The 15,915-nt window shown below is 41.5% G+C and overlaps 1 protein-coding gene across 3 annotated transcripts in view; it reads right to left on the bottom strand.

Annotated features, from left to right (window-relative positions):
* LOC120538046 (hemicentin-1-like) overlaps window positions 1-9,948 on the bottom strand; it is a 36,493-nt gene extending 26,545 nt beyond the window's left edge. For all 3 annotated transcript variants that reach the window (XM_039767443.1, XM_039767444.1, XM_039767445.1), the window contains exons 1-2: window positions 9,864-9,948; window positions 1,531-1,872 (exon numbers count right to left, since the gene is read on the bottom strand). In XM_039767443.1, the coding sequence (XP_039623377.1) occupies window positions 1,531-1,872; window positions 9,864-9,939 (418 nt within the window). In that variant the 5' untranslated portion in view covers window positions 9,940-9,948. The remainder of the gene's footprint in view (window positions 1-1,530; window positions 1,873-9,863) is intronic.
* Window positions 9,949-15,915: the final 5,967 nt, after the last annotated feature.

The following is a 15,915-nucleotide window of genomic DNA, read 5'->3' as shown; positions in this document are numbered from 1 at the left end:
GGCAGTGGCTTCCGTCAGCAGGATAATTCATCCTGACAAACTGCAAAAATTGTTAAAGAATAGTTTGAGGAACACAACAAAAGAGTTCAAGGTGTTGACTTGAGCCCCCAAATTCCACCAGATCTCAGTCCGATCGAGCATCTCTGGGATGTGTGGGAAAAACAAGTCCGATCCATGCAGGCCCCACCTCACCACTTACAGGGCATAAAGAATCTGCTGCTAACGTCTTGGTGCAGATACCACAGGACACCATCAGAGGTCTTGTGGAGTTCATGCCTCTGTTTTGATGGCAGGAGGAGAACACTCACAATATTAGGCAAGTGCTTTTAATGTTGTTGCTGATCGGTGTAAGTGATAAAGATAGCGAGGGGGCATTGTAAGGTAAACTGACAATAGGTAAAGGTTACTGTGAAATTAAAAAGAACATTAGAGGCGCAATATTTAGGTCTTTAGCATTCATCAGAAGTCATCATTTAAAGGAATACTCCACCCAAAAATGATATTTTGTGTATGTTAATTACCCCATGTAGTTTGTAGTGATGGCCATGAAAAAAAATTGTAATGTTGCTTTCATGCAAAAAGTAAAGAAGAAAAGGTATAAAATAACAGAACTTAATGGTGACCTAAGCTGTACAAACAATGTGAAAAAAGATCATGTAGGGAAAAAACAAAAATCTCACGTTACTCTCATAATCCACTTGAAAGTTACCAGTTGTATGCTCACAACATACAGAACACATCCATTTTTTTGTAAAAAAAATGTTCAATATATATTCCCATTAAAGTCAGCGTACATCATAAACAAGAAATTAATTCCCCCATAGTAAAGCGCTTTTAAATGGAAGACTGAACTCTTGACCAATGAATGACACAAGTAACGTACAATTTTATTTTTTCTTTTATCCATGGCAGTTTTTCACATCATTAATCACAATTGGGTTCTTTTACTATCTTTCATATAATGACTTTCACATTATCTATCTATCTATCTATCTATTATATAGTGCCTTTCCTATCTATCTATCTATCTATCTATCTATCTATCTATCTATCTATCTATCTATCTATCTATCTATCATGCAATAGTTGTAATCCTTTCTTTTGGTTTTTAAATCAGAATTATTTTGATCTTTCCATCCATCCATCCATCCATTACCCAACCCGTTATATCCTAACTATAGGGTCACGGGGGTCTGCTGGAGCCAATCCCAGCCAACACAGGGCGCAAGGCAGGAAACAAACCCCAGGCAAGAGCGCCAGCCCACCACAGCGATCTTTCCTCTGGTTTTCATTATAAATGAATGAGTAACTCGTTCCAAGCGTATGCCAGTCCGTGTCTCATGTGAAATAAGCAGGATGGTGTTGGCACCCTGCCTCCTCTTTGACTCAATTTCTTGTCTTTCAAGTCTGTGAGTTTAATAACTCAACGTGAGAGTTCAAGAGCGCAGTTACTTTTGTGTGAAGTGTTCAAATGTTATAACAACACAGTTCAGCACTCACAGCAGGAAATAAAAATTAAAACAAGCTCACCTTTCACAGTCAGTTTGACCCCCGGTCCTGAGGCATATGGTTTGTTCTCATTCTCTCCCTTTGTGTATTTCTCACAGTAATACTCTCCCGTGTCGTTGATTCTGAGGTCTCTTATTGTGATGCTGTAGTTGAGAAGCGTGTTATTCACTGTCCAAGTCACTCGAGGGTCAATCTTATCTCCTCCTTTGGGGGCTCCTGAGTAGAAGTGTGTGCGCTCGCTGCCAGCACATTTGTACCACCTCGCTGGTCCCAGTGGAGTCTCACTGGACATGACGCACACTAAAGTGACATTGCTACTCTCCTCTGCTTCCATTTGGCCCTGAGGCTGAGAGACACTGAATCCTGTAACAGTAACATATTATCATACAACATATGAATATATTTAAAAATCTATTCCAAAAACTTATTTAAAAAAAAAAAAACTAAATAAATGGCAGTTTAAAAAACCTGTACTAAAAACGAAAAATCATTAGGATCCACTGAGGTAGTGAATATTGCCCTGACATTAAATGGTCGTTTGATTGTCCCAGCCAGACATATCCACGTTGCTATCATGCAGGATGTTTCAGGTCCACCTGTCTATCACACAGTGCCTTTCATTTCTGTCTGTTTGAGGTTTATATCTTATTGTCATGGTTCTTCCACCTCCTCCACCTCCTGTCCAGTAGCACAGACAAGGAGCTCCTGATGCCTCAAAGTGTTTCTTATCTTTCCCCAGATGAAGATCAAAGAAGAACACAACATGGAGGTTCACTAAAAGTTCAGAGACAATGACCATCTAGTAATAGAAGGTGAAGAGACCTTCTTCAGGTCATGCGGCCCAGAGCTGGTTGATGGTACAGAACTCCACCTGTTCAGAGTGTGAAAACTGAAGTCAATGGAACTTGTTGTGACCCAAAAAAGAAATAGGGAACCAAAGAAGAACTCCGGCCATTAAAAGACAGCTTTGTACGGGCCTTCTTCATGGTATTAAGGTGTTTTATGTTTCATCTGCTGCGATTTTAAAAGATCCCATAGGCCTGATGACTTTTTTTCTGTAAATTAAAAGCAATTGACTTTAACACTAAATAGAGTAGTTGAAATGTGGCTTTTTTTTCTGGCCAACTGGGTGTTTTACCACAGCTACGATATACCCCAAACAATGAAAAATAAAAAATTAGATCTCCTTAATATCTTTTTGGTTTTTCCTCCACAACAATTTAGATCAGAAAGAAATAAAATGTAGACATTGTCTTTTGTCTCTTACTTCTCTGATTTTTCTAGTGAATGTTTCACCCCAATTCTCACAAGGGTCTCCTGTTGAGTTTAAGCAGAGATCTCTGCAAAGTCACACAATGGGCTCTGGTCTTCCAAGCAGTGTCTTGAGAATATTTATTTATTTATTTATTTATTTATTTATTTGCAATTTCAAAGTATTTACTTTGTGTGTTCAGTAATATCTGGTGAAATGTATGGACAGTTGTTTGTGGTAATAAAACATTTTACTAGGATTACAAAGCTGTAGCAATTGCTTTTGAATAATATAATTAGCTAGTCTGATTTATATTGCTTGCTCCATTAGAACAGACTCATTCCGCAAAAAATGTAGGCAGTGTGGCATGGTGGACTTCAAATCCTGAGACTGATGGTGGAAATCCCACTATTGACACCAGTGTGTGACCATGAGCAGGTCACTTCACCTGCCTGTGCTCCAAATGGAAAAACAAAAGAAATTGAACCGATCGTATCTCAAATGTTGTAAATCCCCTTTGAAAAACATGTTAGTCCAATCTCTCTATTATAAAAAAAAAAAACTTGCTAAGAGACTTTTTCCCGGGGACAAGACATGATCTTTAGAAGAGAGACAGAAACAGAGAGACACTTTCACTTCCCGCAAGACAGGCAAGTCACCTCATACTTACAACCCTCAGACACAAGTCTCGAGCTACACAGACAGAGCAGGTTAGAGATAATGGAAGTAGAAAAATTCAAAAGTCTCAAAAAATGAGAGTAAAGATCGCATTAGCTCAAACAAACTGAAAACATTACTCAGGGAAATAATGGAACAGTGAAAAGAGATCAAATATTCAGGTGCTGCACAGCTCCAGACAAAATGCAGATCACGCGGCACACAGCACCGGCAAGCCATCTTGATCAAAGAGGAGGTGAAAAGCACACCTGTTACTTGTTTCCCAATATATCACAGTTTAAGAGGTGCATCGGAGGAGCAGCCGCGTCTCCATGGGGTGCGAACAGCCCCCCTCTTCACAATAGTGCCTACTGCTGGTGGAGGTGGGGGGGAAAGGGTAGGTGAGCGAATTGCAGATCACACGTGAGGGCAGCAGCACCCCAGTGGCTGCTCAAGCAAAGAGGAGTTAAAAAAATGTATCACTGTTTAAAAAAAAAATGTATTTGTTTCCCATTGTATCACTGTCTAAAAAAAAATTATTTGTTTCCCATTGTATCTCCGTTTAAAAAAAACTTTTGTTTTCCATTGTATCTCTGTTTCAAAAAATGTATTTGTTTCCCATTGTATCACTTTTTTAAAAAAAATAATTTGTTTCCCATTGTATCACTCTTTAAAAAAAATTGTTTCCCATTGTATCACCGTTTAAAAAAAAGTATTTGTTTCCCATTGTTTCAATGTTTTAAAAAAAAGTTTTTGTTTCCCATTGTATCTCCATTTAAAAAAAGTATTTGTTTCCCATTGTATCTCCATTTAAAAAAAGTATTTGTTTCCCATTGTATCACCGTTTAAAAAAAAGTATTTGTTTCCCATTGTTTCAATGTTTTAAAAAAAAGTTTTTGTTTCCCATTGTATCTCCATTTAAAAAAAGTATTTGTTTCCCATTGTATCACCGTTTAAGAGGAGTTTCGGAGAGGCGGCCGATGGCAGGGGGTAAAAGGGGTTGGAGACCGAAGCCCCCAAGTAATAAGTAAAGAATGTGAAGTCTTGAAAGAAATTAAAACAAGACAAGAAAGGGATCTGACAAAATATACCATACTCTTAAAATCAAATTCTCAGTTTTCCCTCAGTTGTGTGTCATGTCTCATTTTTGTCTAAAGCTGTTTCTTCTAAGGAATTGGAGTCCACCTGAAACAAACTTAGAATGGCCGACATGTACCTGAGTATAGAAGGTCCCATAATTCACACTGTATGAGTCCCTCGGATGTCACAGCTTGGTTTCTGTCCTGTCATGTGGTGTGAATTGGAGGACCTCCTATGCACAGGCACACGTGTGTCTTTCTAAATGGTGTCCAATTCATTCAGTGTGCCACTGAACACTCCAACACTCCGAGGCTCCTAGTAAAATGGATTACTTCATTTAAAGCGTAAGAAATGCAGCTCTCTGAGAAACCGAAACTTTGATTTCTCAAACTTCCCTTTCCACTCTCATGTAAAATATGTGACACACATGGGTGGGCTCCAGAGGACCAAATTCAGAGGGTGGCCTGTTGTGCTCTGCCACTGGGAAGCCATGTCTCATGGCCTCAGTGTCCTCGATGGCCACCAATGGTACAGGTTAAATTTGAATTTTTGATTTAGCCAATATTGAATTAAACTTAAGAAATTAAAGAAATTTGCTCAACCTGTGTGAAATAGTTCATACTTTCCTGTTCACTTTTCAAACGTGATTTATTTGTTTTTGAATGTGACCAATGTCTTATATACCTGCAGTCTGAAACTAAAAGGGACAGGCAGTCGCCTAAAAGTAATTCAGACTTCAAAAAGTCAGCCAGTCAATGTCCAACCCGCTATATCCTAACACAGGGTCATGGGGGTCTGCTGGAGCCAATCCCAGACAGCACAGGGCACAAGGCAGGAACAAATCCCGGACAGGGTGCCAGCCCACCGCAGGGGACACACACACACACCTGGGACAATTTAGGATCACCAATACACCTAACCTGTATGTCTTTGGACTGTGGAAGGAAACCGGAGCACCCGGAGGAAACCCACTCAGACACGGGGAGAACATGCAAACTCCACACAGGGAGGACCCGGGAAGCAAACCTCGGTCTCCTTACTGTGAGGCAACAGCGCTACCACTGCTCCACCGTGCGGCCAAATTCAAAAAGTCCTCTTTTTAAATTGTGAGTTGTGACCCCTTGGTGGCACTGCAGCACCCTGAACTCCAGACACAAGCCCCGGGTTCAAATCAGAGGTTTATGGTGATAAGTGACCTTAATAAAGGCTTTTATTTGGTATTAGACATTAAGTCAGTTACAATAACAAGCGCTAGAACAGTAGTGCATAAACATTAGTAGAAACAGTCGATATTAAATGGCAAGGGACCTTGAATGTAGCTGTAATACGCGTCACTGTATTGTGTGCCTTTAATTTTTCTCTCTCAGTAATACTGGTTTGTATTTCTGTAAAATGCCTGTAATTTTGTATGACAGTAATACAGTGGAACCTCGGTTCACGACCATAATTCGTGCCAAAACTCTGGTTGTAACCCGATCTGGTCGTGAACCGAAGTAATTTCCCCGATAGGACTGTATGTAAATACAATTAATCCATTCCAGACCATATGAACTGTATGTAAATATATATTTTTTTACGTTTTTAAGCACAAATATAGTTAATTATACCACTGAATGCACAGCTTAATAGTAAACTAAATGTAAAAACATTGAATAACACTAAGAAAACCTTGAACAACTGAGAAAACTAAGACTGGAAGAGTTTGCGCTATAGCCTTACGACCCGCTCGCTAAAAACACCTTTTTTAATGAGTTTTAAGCACAGGGAAAAAAATGAACATTTGAAAAATTAATAAACAACCAAGAAAAGTAACACTGCAACAATGCACGCGCACACCTGTGTGTGTATACGTCCCGCGTGTGCCTGTGTGTGTTTGCGTCCCGCGTGCGCCTGTGTGTGTGTGCATCCCGCAGGCACCTGTGTGTGTGTGTACGTGCGTGTGTCTGTCGTGCACACGCCTGTGTCTGCGTGTCTGTCTCTCATGCGCCTATGTGTGTGTCTGCACAGGGAATGCACAGAAAGAGACTGAACACGTGCCGTGTGACCCCGCGCATGCGCACTTCACCAGGAGACACACACACACGGACACCTGGACGCACACAAGGCTTTTATTAAAGAGGATGATAACAATCTTAGGACAAGCATAAGCAAAATCCTTCTCCTCTTCTTCCTTTCTCCTCCACCCTTCCCCGGTTGATCTTTATTCTTCTTCCACCTGACTCCAACTCTCCTAGGTGAGGCAGGGTGACTTCCTTTATCCAAGACCACTTCTGGTGCCAGAGTGTATCTCATTGGAAGTACCTCTGGGTCAAGCGGAACTTCATATGGGAATATGGGAATATCAGGGAATTCCCTGATAGCAGGGATCATTAATCCCTGTAACACCCAATGAACCTAACAGGGCTGCCCCATGGCACTACAGTTTCCCAGCAAGCCCTGTGGGTGACCATTTTGGGTACTGAGGCCCAGGGATACCCCATGAAGGGTATGGAGTCCTCCCTGATTGTATTATTGTATTGTCCTCTCTGCCGGGTTGGGCTCCTTTGTCCACTCCTGCCACAATGCAGTCCCACTCCACAAATTGTTGGATCCTCCTATCAACTTCATGGCAAAAACAGGAAGTCTCCTGCCTTTTCTTTCTCTTGGCCTCCCTTCCAGGCAATGGAATGTGGGCCCATCCTGGCAGAAATGCCAGCTCAGGCGGTGTCTTCATCGTGGTAAGCATTAAGCTATGTTTTGCATAATAAATGGAAGCTTTTGGGGAACACAGAAGTGCCTGTAGATGCAAAGCTGTCCTGTTGCTTTCACTCCCAGTTCTGTTTCTTATGCTTGTTTTAGCTGACAGCACTGAATGAAAACCATTGCTGTTTATCACTGAAATGATTTATACAGAAAAAATGGGTCCTTTGGAGGTCAAACTCTGAAGAAATAAGAAAAATATCAGCTTACAAATCATGAAGGCCAGCATACTCCAAGTGTGCAAAGTCATAATGATCACTCATGGAGGTATCTGCTTCTTTATGAACTTCAGAGGTCCTGTGCTGCCTGTACTGTAACTGAAGTCGAGGTCACATTACACGAATTCATAAATGAATACATTTTATACGTAATTAGACACAAAGGCATCCACTGTTCAATAATTACAATTTACAATATGGATTTTCTAGCAATTTGTCATTTTCTAACCCACTTAATACAGACCAAGGTCACAGGCTGGAGCCAAGCCCAGCTGGCACAGGGCACAAACCCTGGACAGGGTGCCAGTCCATCTGAGGGTGAACGCTGACACACACACACAATCTTGGGCCTAATTTATCATCGCCAGTCCCCTTAACATGCATGACTTTGGACAGTTGGAGGAAACCTTTGTAGACACGGGGAGAACATGCAAACTCCTCCCAGGGTTGTGAATGGGGGTCTCCTTACTGCAGTGAGTCCCATACTCGGGCACATCAGCGGAAATGATGGGACGTGAATTTAAGACAGAAGTTGGGAAGCTCTTTTTTATGCAAAGTGTTATTGGACTCTGGAAAACAACTACAGAGGCATGGAGTTGGACCAGAAACGTTGACAACCTTCAAGAAGAATCTGAAGGAGATGTGGGGACAGCTTAGCTATTAGTGAAACAAATGGGCTTGATAGACTGAAGGGTCTCCTGTCGTTTGTCACATGTCTAATCTGGTTAGGGACCAAAACTGCTGCACAAAGGAAGAGAGGCAGAACAGCTGTTGGTCTTTAAGATGCTATGGTGGGATTATTCCATTACCAATAGGAGTTGGTCCCATAGTGTAATATTACATTATATAGGAGGGAATATTTTGGGAATGGAGTGGAATCACTTCATGCATTTATAAATAGAATCAAATAGAATAGAATAAAATAGAATAGAGAAAAGAAGTCTTAATAATTTCTAATTCCAATGTGTATTTCATTATAGTTCCCTCCATAATATTTGGCAAAAAGACCCATTTTTCTTTGATTTCCAATTCTGCTCCACAGCTTCACATTAAAAATAAAACAATTCAGATGTGATGAAAGTTCAAATTGCAGACTTCCACTGAAGGACACTTGCATGCATTTTGGTTACACAACACTTTTACTGCATGGTCCCCAATTTCATGGCATCACTATGCTATACTATACTATACTATGCTATACTATACTATACTATGCTATACTGTACTGTACTATACTATACTATACTGCACCGCACCACACTATATTATACTATACTATGCTATACCGCACTGTGCTATACTATGCTATGCTCTACCGTACTATACTATACCCTACTTTACTATACTATAACATACTATACTATGCCATGCTATGCTATACTGTACTGTGCTATACTATACTATACTATACCGTACTGTGCAATACTATGCTATGCTCTACCGTACTATACTATACCCTACTTTACTATACTATACTATAACATACTATACTATGCTATGCGATACTATACCGTTCTGTACTATACTATACTATACTATACTATACTATACTATACTATACTATACCCTCATCATGTTTCACTATATCTCACTTGTGTTATGGTGTACTGCAACACACCTCACTACATGGTGTTGTTTGTACTCATTGTTAAACAGTTAGATAATTTGTTACTTTCACTAAATTTATTTGTTTTCTGCTTCCCCTCATTGGCTGCATTATCAGCTTCTAACAGAGGACGGAAGCCGGGGTCCGTCAGTGATTCTAAAATTACAAAGCAGTCCTCCCAACACTAACATTCACACCTTTCAGCCATTTCTTTAAAAATTAATCTTTAGTTGATACTTTAAAACCATACCACGTATACAGTATTTACAAATGACACTTATCCATTATCTGTAGTGCGTATGGTTAGAGTGCAATGAACAGATCAGCGTTTTATTTTGTCATTTTTTTTCTGGTGATAATGTTTGCCTTTTAATCAGATAATCATTTAAGCATTAAGATGATTTCCTTTTAAAAACCATCTCTGCCACTGCGCCCCTCATTTAAAGTTTTCTTACATTTTATTATTTTGTGAGTCTTCTTTGAGTGATGCACAGCTATCTTACAAGGACACCACAATCTTTAATTTCTTTCTAAAATGTCGCCTTTCAGTATCTTCAGTAGACAGCAGTTCAGACTCCATGAGTGTGTTACTTGCACCTGCAGCTCATAATTAAAACCAAATTAAAATAAATAATTTTTTTTTGTTGTAAAGAGACAAATGACACGTTACTGGAAGGCAGCAGCATGTGACTTTAAAGAAAACTCAAAGTGACCTCTAGTATGGCATTTATAAAGGAAACATAAAGAAGCTCCCTGCTAGAAGGCAGAGGATTGACGAGTTCTGTAAATCAGAATCACCCACCTGTACAGTGAAGAGCAGGTACGAAGAGCAGAGCCCAGCAAAGCCCCCATCTGCTGTCCATCTTGTCTTCACGCATCTGCCTCCCAGCAGCTCACATCAAATGAAGTTCCTTTAACAAACCAAAAAGAGGAAGCAGAATAAATTTGCCTTTCCAATGCAATCGTTTCTTCTTTCTGCTCATATCCGTTTTGAGTATTGAAGTAAGCCTTGGTTTGGGGGGGCAGACACACGGCCATCATTGATGCTAATTTTAATCAGGAAGCATGCAAAGTATGTTTGACAGACGCACTTGACCAACTTTGTAACGGAGATGGAGTGCCTTCAGAAAGTCTCCAGACCCCTTCACCTTCAACACATTCCATGAATTTCGGCAGGTGTCACTCCCTTTCACTACAACAATGGTGCAAACCCTCAGTCGAGCATCCATGTTCATTTGACCTTGGCTTTGACTTGAATAGCCACTCTGTGGGTGTTCAGACTACCCATAAGCCATCGTGAATATGTTGCATTGCATCAGCTCTAATCTATTGCAGTTTCCTCGTAATTATTAAGTGGCCTCAACCCCCACCCTGAGAAACAGAATTTTCTGTCTGCTTCATTGAACTGCCACCTGGATTCGCTAAAATACCAATACCAAAAAGCAAAAACTCTATATGGGACTCACAGATGGTTGAAATTTGTGGTAACATTAAGTTCTTTTCACACCAAGTTTGTGTTTTATAAATCCTGACTTTTGTGGCTTATGCACATATTTACACGTGAGGCCCTAAAGTTACCACACCCAAGAGGGTCAAAGAGACAGACTGTTGTGATGTCAGATTTTGACTTGATAAATATTTTGTATGTCTTTATTTGTAATCTAGGTAAAGCAATGTAATTTAGTGTTTCCCAATTGGAATGGGTCTCTTTGAATTTTATGACAGAGTTGGGGGAGGATGAGTATTTCTCTGCTAAAGTCTTTCAACACCCACAAGGAAGCCAGGTTATGTTAACATATGGTTTGGTGGCAGGTGTTAAGATATTCTATTTTCCCCCATTGGTCTGAGGTACAGCTGTTTGGAGTTGGCTTGTCTCAGAGGCTTTTAAGTACCATGATGTTCTATTGGCTGTAGGGGTTGGACAGAGAATCTATAAATCTGCTTGTTCACCCACATTCTCTCTCTTCCTAACCTGTGATGATGAAGAAGTATCTCTCTCTTACTGATCTGATGAAGAAGAGCATCACACCATGAACTGAAGACAACACGATTAAGAGCACAGCTTCAGCCATATTGAACAGACATGTGGCTGAAAGCTGAGCACCAATGATGCCTTAATTAGAGAGATTTTAAGTAACTACAAGTCTGTGTGCCGTCTGAACTACATATCACCATTTAATCAGGTTGCATGGTTGCCAATATTCAAATGTACTTTGCATTTTGTTATTATTTATGAATATTATCGGTAATACATTATTTTATGTGCAACTTAACTCTTGCTTGTCTTTTTACTACATCTAATTGCCTAAGGTTATAGATATAGAAGGGAAGGTGGGGATACATTATATACAATCCTTTTGGTTTAACGTTGGTGGGGTTCTTTTCTGGTTTCTGGTTGGATGGTTTCTTGCAGGTTAGGTGCATTGGCGATCCTAAATTGTCCTTAGTGTGTGCTTGGTGTGTGTGTGTGTGTGTGTGCCCTGCCCGGGGTTTGTTTCCTACCTTGCACCTTGTGCTGGCTGGGATTGGTTCCAGCAGACCCCTGTGACCCTGTAGTTTGGATATAGCGGGTTAGAAAATGACTGACTGGCTGACTGATTTGTTGTTTTTACTTCACGTCTGTCTCGCACTCTGACAGTTAAACAGGAGCTCAATGCTGAGAGGTGCGTGCGTCTGGTGCTTTTGTGAATAAAGTTATATATGAAGACTGTTTAAAAGGGGTGGCGCAGTGGGTAGCACTGTTGCCTTGCAGTTAGGAGACCCGGGTTTGCTTTCTGGGTCCTCCCTGCGTGGAGTTTGCATGTTCTCCCCGTGTCTGTGTTGGTTTCCAAAGACATGCAGACACGGGTAGAACATGCAAACTCCACGCAGGTAGGACCCAGAAAACAAACCCGGGTCTCCTAACTGCAAGGCAACAGTGCTACCCACTGCGCCACCGTGCCACCCCACACCACAGATGCTTTATTTTATTTTTTTTTAAATTAATGAAACGCGTATGTGAGTGGAATGATTTGTGTTTTCAAATATACCTGTTGTTCTTTATTTCATGATAAGTCTGTTAATGAACGTGTCTTGTTTTGACTTTATTTTAGTATTTTTAAAGTGCGTCACTCCCGCTCTGACAGTTAAATCTGATTACCTCTGACTGATAGGCCGCACAAAATGTTTCATAGTTATTTGTTTACTAAGTGCATTCTTTTAAAAAAAAAATGCTGGACAGAATTCTGCGGCACTGAGACATTTTTTGAGTCTTTTACTCATTGAAGAAGTTCAAAGTGGTCTTTTTTGACCAACACTTCAACTTTGTGAAAGAGTATTCAGCATCACCATCCAGACACGGACAGCGGCTCGGCTGTGGAGATTCCAGACTTACAGCTGAAATTGCAAACATAATCTCTGCACTGCGGAGTCCACAGACAACTACTTCTTAGTGGGTCAGTGCTTTTAACTCATTTGTTTTTTATATAAATATTGTAGAATGACATGATTTACTTATTTATGAAGTGTTTACATTTATGAAGTGTTGTTCCACACTTTATCAGAGGTTGTCATGAGACTAATATTTAAGAGTGAAATGTATGTTGTAAGCCACGAGGGGGCGCACTGCCACCCTAACCCAGACATAGACAAGCAGGAGACAAGTTTGCCACACACCACACGTTTATTTGCAGTTTTCTCACCAGTCAACAACAGCCATGAGCACAACACAGCACCACTAACACCTTTCAGTCACTTCTCCTTCCTCTCCTCTCCTCTCCTGTCCTCTCCTCCCGACTCTGGCCTCTCATGGAGCGAGGCGGCTCCTTTTTTATAAGGCACCTGGATCGACTCCAGGTGCCTAACAAGCTTCTTCCGACCACACTTCCAGGTGTGGTGGAAGTGTGACCAAATAAGACCCTGGAAAGGTCCATGCGCCCCCTGGCAGTGGCCACGGATTCCAACAGGGTTGAGCCTCCATGCTCATAGCCCGTGGTCTTGCTGAAATCCAAGGGGGCTGCCCTTTATCGGCCCGGGACATGAAACTGTCCCTGCCATCCTCTTTTCCCAGGTCCTTCCACAGTTTGGGCGTTATGGCCAGGCAAGGGCCCCGGCCATCCACCACAATGTGTAAAAGCTGAACCTGCTGTCGTCTCATTCATATAAAATTCCAAGACAAAATGGTGTTTGTTGGTTTTTTGAATCTGTGCCTGTACAAGAAAACTGATGTATACTGTGTGGCCTGGCCTGGGTTAGACTTGGGATTCCCGGCCTGAATAAGCTTCCCAGTCTGGCCCTGCCCTGACCCACCAAAAGATCAGCCAAATTGGACAGCGTTACATCTTCATTTGAATGTAATTATCAGAATGTAAAAACAGGTAATCAGACGCAGCATTTATTTTTTAACCAATTTGTTTAAATTGTGGCCAATATCACATAGTGCAGCCCCTATTTAGTTCATTGGCTACATCTCTTACAGCATTTTGTGACTCCTGAACGGTCCGTCGGCACACGATTTCCGAGGCAGAGGTGTGTGTGCAGCCAGAGGCCGAAGACATACTGTGCACAGCAGCACCATCATATCATCGTTATGGGGGTCAGCTTTTGTAATATTGTCTGAAAAATTGAATAAACAGACGGTGGGCTGCGACTCGCCTTTTCATGACCTCTTTTTTATTTCGGGAACTGTACGATGAGAAAGAGAAAAAAAAAAACATTATTAACTGTAATGATTATAAGTAGTTACTTCACAATACCAAGTACTGTATTTTGTATTAACCATGCTGCAGAGAGCTATATGATTCATTATTTCTATATGATTTGTTCTTCATTTAGGTAGAAAAATAATTAAGCTTGTGCACAGGATAAGGGACTGAAAACTTGCATTCTTTTATGAGTAAATGCTGACCTCTTGATACTAACAGAACACCCTGTGATGTTATAACTCACTGTGGCAGTTTCTGAATTCTTGATTAAAATTATTTGAGCATATTTCTTAAAACTGTGAGTTCCCTAAAAACATCTTTATCTGAAAGAAGCAATGTACTGTCACAACCAGCTGGGCAGCAACACTTGAAGGAAGGGAGGATCCGCTGAATCTCAAGAGGCCTCGGTAGACGTTTTTTTCCCCCTTTGGGTGAGTGAAGGTGCTTCAGTTAACCTCCTGCGGCCCCTGGGTGGTTCGTAGACCGTCTGCGGTGCGTGCGCGGGCTGCTTTCTTGCGGCACGTGTGGGTGGTAGTCAAGCAGCTCACAAAATATTTATAATTAGGGGTTCCTGCCTTGCAACAGGTGGAAAGTCCCTGTTCAGGCGCCATTGTGAGACATGCCCGGACACCACCAGACTGAGACCACATCTTTATCCAAACCACACGTTTATTTTCACCAAAACAACACAGTGCATCCCAGCACTAACCACCTTTAATCCGAGCCTCACTTCAAATGTCCGTGGGCCGCCTTTCCTCTCTCCACGGGAGCTTCACCGCACTCCCACTTCTGACTTCTAGCTCCCAGATTGTAGGAAGACGGGCCCTTTTATTCTCACCTGGATGTGCTCCAGGTGCTCCGTCTGACGACACTTCCTGGTGTGGCAGAAGTGTCAGGAGAGCATTCGGAAGCACTCCGGGCATCCCTGTAGGGATCATCCTGCATCTTTCAGGCTGTGGCGGAAGTAGATAATTCCCGGGCCCCCTGGCGGTGGCCACGGTCCCCAATGGGCTTGAGCCTCCTTGCTCTTCTCCCGTGGTCCTCCTCCGATCCAGGGTGGTTGCCCCCTTGTGGCCCGGAGGACATACATGCCACCTCCAGATGACCTCAAGATGAAATGCTATGTTTCTTTTTTCTTCTTTTTTTATTATTGTCAACAAACTTGAGCTTTGAACGGAAGTCTCTCCTTCTTGCTGGCAGGCTGTCTGATCTGACTGTCAGTGAAAAGCTGCTGCGCGTGATAAATTGAGCTGGCAGGTGGAGGCAGCCTATTTCACTCACCAAGAATAAAGAAACTGCTTTTTACTTTAAATTGTTTTTTGTCTCTCGTTGTTTTCGACTTCAGCGACAATAGCGACTTTCTGAACTTTCGAGTGTCTCTGCCACGCTGTATCACCCCATAACTTCCTTTTTACTGCTTCTACTACTGCTTAAGCCAACAAATTGGACATTTTTCCTTGCCTCTACTTCGCATTCACCAAAATTCTTCTTTTTTCATGTGATTTTGCCATTGTCTTTTAATAAAACACCGAAAAGAAGGTGATATTTATATTGATTAACATATTACCATATGCAAAATTCTGGGAGGAGTCATGGGTGGGGCTGTAAGCGCGTGCACTTGCATTAAATTTCATGTTCACTGGGATTTGTGAAGGGGAAGTGAGTGGAATTTGGCGTACACACAGATTTACGCATCTGTTTTGTTTTTTTTGGGGCGTACGCACATTTCTGTTTTTGTCCGTACGCCATGTCTTAGTGTGAATTCTACGCACATCGTTATACATGAGGCTCCTGGTCACCTTGAAATGGGAATTTTTTTCTGGTCGAATTGTATTTACTGTGTAGAGTTTGCTCTTTATTTTAGACACAAAAAATGTGAGCTTATTTTCAGTTGCGTGGACCAAGTAGCAATTCAACAGCAACCCCAAATTAGACCGGGAGCTCACAGAAATGCAACAGCATGGCTGGGCTTTAGGTTCATGTTTTATGTCTGTTTTCTTCACTCTTGATTGTTTAATTTATGTTAACGTAACTTTTGTTAATGATATGCATTGTTTTTCGATTTTGTCTGTGTATTTAAGGTGCTTGTGCTAAGTTCCATGTGCTTTGTGGGTGGTGGGACCACCTGCCGGGTTCCCCACAGTTCCTGATGATTCATTTCCAGTCAGAGTT

Source organism: Polypterus senegalus, chromosome 10, assembly GCF_016835505.1.
Source record: "Polypterus senegalus isolate Bchr_013 chromosome 10, ASM1683550v1, whole genome shotgun sequence".
In the NCBI taxonomy this organism is placed as follows: domain Eukaryota; kingdom Metazoa; phylum Chordata; class Cladistia; order Polypteriformes; family Polypteridae; genus Polypterus; species Polypterus senegalus.
This window is presented reverse-complemented; position numbering and strand designations above follow the sequence as displayed.